Source organism: Solanum stenotomum, chromosome 1 (assembly GCF_019186545.1).
Source record: "Solanum stenotomum isolate F172 chromosome 1, ASM1918654v1, whole genome shotgun sequence".
Classification (NCBI taxonomy): Eukaryota; Viridiplantae; Streptophyta; class Magnoliopsida; order Solanales; family Solanaceae; genus Solanum; species Solanum stenotomum.
In genome coordinates, this window is record NC_064282.1 from 34,009,783 (window position 1) to 34,016,141 (window position 6,359).

The following is a 6,359-nucleotide window of genomic DNA, read 5'->3' on the forward strand; positions in this document are numbered from 1 at the left end:
CAAACACTCCACTTTTTTTTTCTTTTCAGAAAAGTAAGCACTTTCAAAAAGAAAAAAATACTTACCCATTTCAATTTGTTTGACTTACTTTCATTTTTAATTTATTTATTATATCATAAAATTTAAAAGTTTTATTTACTTTCGTAAATTCCGTATGAAGTAAAATATAAGCCAAACAAATTTAAACGTAAAAAGTAAATATCATTAAGCTTTCAAAAACTTGATCAAAGTTGAAGGTAGAAAGACTATTTCCATAGACCTCATTTCAAGTAAAACATTTTAAAACATGTATGAAAATGAAGTACATTAGTGAGGAAGCGGAAGTGGTAATCAACAAATAATATTATAATTGAACGAAAAAGAAAACAAGAGGTAAGCAAAGAGAGAAGTAATATGGATGAATGAAGACACTCATTTCATTAGAATGAATAACAAGACTGTTTTCAGTTTCATTACAAAAAGAATGAGATATTAATTCGACAAATGTGTTTCTCAGTACAGAAATACGTTTCTAACTTCAATCCAATTTGAGTATTCATCATATCTTCAACTTGCAGCTCCATTTCACAATGCATCAAAATTGTTCTCTAGCTGCAATCAACAAATAATGAAGAGAAAAGGGAATCATTCAGAAACAGGGGAACTAATAAGAAGAGAGAAGAAGAAGCATATATGTATGTATACCATATATAAATGAATAAGAAGCAGGCAAGAAGCACGACGAAGATGAAAGTGTTGACAACAAGAATCCAATTGATGAGATGAACTGGTGTGTAATTCAGACGAACATCCAAGATGAATTCTCTCTGTGTTTCAAACGTAGTACCGTTTTCCCGTTGATATGGATTAGCTGATGCCAAAAAGACGAGATGAAATTGACTTCGATTCAGAGATTCAAGCATTTCAGTTCCTCCACTGTTGGAATATCTCAGTGGAGCTTTGTACTCTGTTTTCTCTTGTAATGATTTCGCAAATATACGATCTAAATGGGTTTCCTTCAGATAGCTATCAAAGTTCTCCCTGGTTTTTCTTAGCCTCATCATCCTTCTCACTGTAAAAACATTCAAATCAAAGATTCTTAACGAAACTCAAGAAAATCGAAAAAGAAGAAGAGAAAACAGAGAAATGAAGATGCGATGCTTACCAAGAATACTGTAGTAAATCAAAAGGGAGAGTAAGAAGAGAAGGGTAATGTTGGAAACAATAACAGACACCCGAAGAGCCATTTTCATGAAAGTTGGTTCTTAAGCTTTTCTTCTTCTTCTTCTGTAAATTTTGAATCTCTGAAGAAGAAGAAGAAGCAAAACTCAGGGTTACTTATATGTAAATAAAACTCAGTTAGTTAAAAAGGCGGGAGATGTTGTTATTGGTTTTTTCACGTGCCAAGATTTTGTTAAAATCAGTTATATAATTGCATTACCATATGTAGGCAAGAAAATGTAGATGGGTGCGTGTTTATTGTCCAATCCTCATAAAATAATGTATATTTATTTGTTTATTTTAGTAAATTAATAGAATTTTATTACTTCATTCGTCTTTATTTATGTGACATTATTTGACTAGATACGAAGTTTAAGTATTAAGTGAAAACTTTATTATGTTTACCGAATTGCTTCATAATTCATACTTTGGTAAAGTGTTTAGTGAAACCCAATAATGACAGAATGACGATGACGTTATTAAATAATTATTAAATAAGAAAATGTATATTCTTTTTGAGATGGACTAAAAAGAAAATGGTGCACATAAATTGAGATGGAGGGATGTAACAACCTATTTCCGTCGTTATGGAAAAGCCAATGGGAAGGAATTTGAGCTAGAAAATTTTTGGGTAGTAACTTGGAAATTTCTTGCCTAGCCCAGACTTGGACGAAATCTAAGTCAGGTGAGGTCTAGAGAAATCTGGTAATGAATGGGGGATATAATTATGAATTTGATCACATGAGTAGAAAGCCAAGACGATAAGGAGTCTGCACGACTTTACGAAATCAAATTCGGGCGAGAAGAACCCCTGAAATTGATCTTGGCGTGAAAGGGTAGTCTTTGAACATCAAGGGTTGAAGGTGCGTTGTAAATGGGAGCTTGGAACTCAAATTCCGAGCTTTTGTCTCTGTGCAAGTCGCCGGAGCGGGATTATTCCTGCCATTGCGGGGCCGCTGTGATGGGATGGGGTCCGTCGTGGCAGGCCAGTCGTGAACTTAAGCCAGAAAAAACCCCAAAATCATTATTTTCTGCAAAACTTTGTTCCCAGGGCAATTCTTGACAGTTTTCCACAATTTCTAATGCTAAAGGTAAGGATATTACTCCCCTAATCCGTATTTTGATTCCTAGAACTTAGAATCTTGGGTAATTATCATTGGAGGAGGGTTTTGGCCTGAAGCTAATGGTGGGAAAGCCCTAGCTGAACATTAGGATCATGAGTTTGGTCTTGGGTTATTGGGTTTGCTATAATTCGGGTAAATTAGACTTTAATTATTGATCCTTGCGTAAATTACTCGTTTGTAGACCAAGAACAAGCGAAAAGAATCTGGAAAGGGAAGACTCAAGTGTCTTAAGAGGATTCAAGCTTGGTTTCAAGGTAGGTGATGGTTTGATTTTCTGTTGTGTGATATATGCCGGATAATTGTTTCATTGTATGCGTGCATGTATGTGAATAGAAAACGTGAATCAATCTAATGAAATGATGATGTGTGTCTCAATACATGCCATGAACCTATGGTTGTGCTGATTGGATTGGGTGTCACGTTCCGACACACTGACATTTTGGGAGTGGATTCCACGAGAGGATCACTTGTGATTATTATGTTCTTACTTACTTGTGATTGATGTTGGGAGATTGTATGTTGCTCTAAAATGATAACTGAATTGTATTATGTATATGTGTGCTTACTGTGTTGTAATTGTTCGTCGTATATATTGTGCTTATGGGAGTAGTCGTGTGATCCTACCTGTACACTGTGGTTGTGTACTGATATTGCACTTGCTCGTTCTTTATTGAGTATAGGGCATCGACAGACCTCAGTTAGGAGATCACTCATCGAGACTGAATTCAAAGGTGAGCCAATTCTCCAGGCTGCCATGGGTCCTCTATTGTCTAGTCCATTCCTTTTGGACTCAAACTTTATTGTTAGATTTATTTGTGTTTAGAGTGAAGAGCATATATGCTCTAGTTTTTGGACGATTGGGGCACCAATGTCCCAAAAGTATGACGGAAGGTATTTGCATACCATTTACGATAGTTCGAGTATATTTGTCCCTTTTCCCAACAAACAAAGTAGTTGTTACTTTTAAAAAAAAGTCAAGATGTTCCTTTTTACGATTCACTGTTTATTATATGAGAGTCAATTTGACTAATTTTTGGAGCTAAATTAAATAAGAATTAGTTTCATATTTAAAATTTATATAAAGATATTATAAGTTGCAATTCCTCTCATATAAATATAATAAGAAAATACATCTTAAACTATTGGTCAAAGATCATGCAATTTGACTTTTGAAAAGCTTAATATGCTAAGCATAAAAGGAATGTAGGGAGTATAAGTTTTAATCCTTATCCACAATAAATATGAAGAGAGATTAATATACTAAAAATAATAATAAATAATAATAATATTAAATTAAAATCAAATAATAATAAATAAAAGTAATTTAGTTAAATCACCCCATAGTCAATTTTACTTGTGGGAAAGATGTAAAAAATGTAGAAAATTCACATAGAATATATATATATATATTACAGTGAGTAGTGAAATTTCACAACTTATGGTCTATGAATATATTGGAAACTAGGCTCGTGCGAATTCGAATAGACATCTTCGTCAATTTCTAAAATTAATTTATTTTATAAAATAATTTTTTTAAAGTACTTTTTCAAAAAAGCACTTTGATGAGAAATAATTGGTATTTTATTATACAATCTAAGAAATATACTTTAAAACAACAACTAGTGTTTGATCAAACTTTTTAAAATGAGTGTCAAAATATATTTCTCTAAAGTGCTTTCCAAAAAATTATTTTTGGGGAGTTTTTTTATTTTGTTTTAGCAAAAAACTTCTACTATTTTGTGAACCACTTATTTTTCTCTCAAAATCTTTGATAAACATCTCATTCTTTTTAAAATAAGCTTTTTGAAAGGACAAAAAGAAGACTCCCTCCATTTCAATTTGTTTGAATTATTTTCTTTTTTTAGTAAAGCATTTAAAAACATGTATAAAAAGAGAACATGTTAGTGAAAATAGAAGAGAAAAAGCATAATAGTGATAACAAATATTAGGATAATCAAATCAAACAGAACAACAATTAATCAAAATCGAAAGAGACAAGTAACACAGATGGATGAATACACCCATTTCATTTGAATGAATAACAAGACTCTGTTTTGTTATTCACCAAAATTGAAAGAGAGAAAAGAACACAGATGAATGAAAACACCCACTGCAACATAAGTAACAAAGAAAAGAACACTAACAACAACAGATAATAAATGAAAAAAGACTCATTTCACTTCATTTTAAAAATCCAATTGATGATCCAAATTGTAATGCGACGGGATTCATCAGCAAGAGTATCAACATCAGTCAACCGATAGAACATCCATTCGTCCATTATCTTCTAATACATTTTATCAAACAACTTACTGTATGAATGAGAATGCACAGCATATGTAAGAAATTATATTTAATGTTGTTTAGACTTTTAAAAAATAGGAGAAGAAAAAAAATCACATGTCAGCGCCACAAATTTTCAGAATTTTAAATAATAAACAATTAAATATTATATAACTAATTAAATATTATAAATTCAAAATTTGAAATAAAAATAATAAACACAAGTCATCAACTTACACAAATAATGACAACTGTCAACATTTTTAAAAACATATTTAATATAATTTTAAAATCCAATATATAAATTAGTAAAAATTGATTTATTATTTTAATTTTTTAAAAACCATTTAATCTGGGACGATTCAATATTTAAAAAAAAAACAAATTCATAAACGTTTTTTAAAAAAAATGCAAATCAGCACAAAATTATACTATTTAAAAATATATAATTTTTAAAAGCACACTTGCATACAAATCAGTTTTAAAGCCTATTTTTGTGCAACTATTTTTTTCTCAAAATATTCCTAGAGATAAGTGCTCCTACAATTTTTAGTTTTTTTTTTAAATAAATTTAAAATTTATTATAGTATTTACATCTAACCATATTTTAGAAATGTTATTTTTTAAAAATTCATGCATTTGAATTTAGATATAAAAATTTTAAAAAATCAGAAGCGGTTGCATAGAAAGAACGGTACTCCTCACTTCCCCAATTCTCTCAACTACATTTTACATATCTATCTATATATCTATCTATATATAATAGGAGAAGTAAAAAGTGACACGTGTCAGCACCACAAAAAATAAACTTTTAAATATTTTAGAAAAATAAATAAATTGAAAAAGTATAAATGAAAAATAGAAAATAAAAAACAGTTGTGAGTCAACCATTTACAAAAAATAAAAATTAATGTTTTTTTTAACTCTTAAAATAAAATGCATCACTTTATTTTATTTAAGAGAATTTTGAGGAGTTATCTTTTTAATTTTTATTTACGAAAAAGGTATAGTGGATTCCTTAAATATAGGTAACCGATTAAACGATCTCTTCTTCCTTTTTAAAACTCCATAATTCAAATTATTTTAACTTATAAATCACAATTTAACAAAAAAAAATAAAAACTATTTACGTTCATTTAATATAAATTTTGATGTATCTAAATCCATTTAGTTTTAGCTAATATAATGTCCAATACACTGAAAAAGAACTAGCCACTGAATATTTTGCCAATAGTGCATATATTCTTATATTAACCTTTTAAGCTTATAAATAAAATATTAATTGTTAAACTATAAATAAATATTAATTATATATTCATTTAAAATAATTTCTTTTTAAAAAATAAGTCAGTTACAACTTATACCTTTTCTTTCTTATTTACTACCGCTTGCTTTAAAAAATCAACAACTTCTTTTCTGTAAGCTGAACGAGAAAATTCTATCAATACTCTCTTCTATATCGAAAGAAATAATATTTCTTTGGTAAAAGAATCATCTTTTTTGTATGTAACACTTCTTCAGTTTCTTTATGTTTTAAATTCTGTTTAATCTATTTTGTGTTTATATATATGATTCTGTCGATAATAAAATATTGCCCAGATTCTTATATATTATGTATTCAGATATGAATTAAATTATATTAGGTAAAAAGTGATACAAGCAATGGCGGATCCAGGATTTTTGTTCGGGGGTTCAAAGTATAAAGGATAAGTTCAGGTAGTAATGCAAGTGCGCGGTGAGCGTAGTAGTCTC

General features: G+C 29.6%; 1 protein-coding gene across 1 annotated transcript; it reads right to left on the reverse strand.

The window, feature by feature from the left end:
* Positions 1–587: 587 nt before the first annotated feature.
* LOC125876551 (uncharacterized) lies at positions 588–1,232 on the reverse strand. Its single transcript, XM_049557795.1, has 3 exons — positions 1,145–1,232; positions 685–1,051; positions 588–591 (listed from the first exon to the last, which is right to left on the reverse strand). Exons 1-3 carry the CDS (start codon positions 1,230–1,232, stop codon positions 588–590), a joined length of 459 nt encoding a protein of 152 aa, XP_049413752.1.
* Between the last annotated feature and the right edge of the window lie 5,127 nt (positions 1,233–6,359).

Excerpts from the sequence above, each read along its gene's own strand:
- LOC125876551 (XM_049557795.1), bottom strand. The coding sequence starts at position 1,232 with ATGAAAATGGCTCTTCGGGTGTCTGTTATTGTTTCCAACATTACCCTT. Across the intron at positions 1,052-1,144 it reads GATTTACTACAGTATTCTTG|TGAGAAGGATGATGAGGCTA; the intron begins GTAAGCATCGCA and ends ATGTTTTTACAG.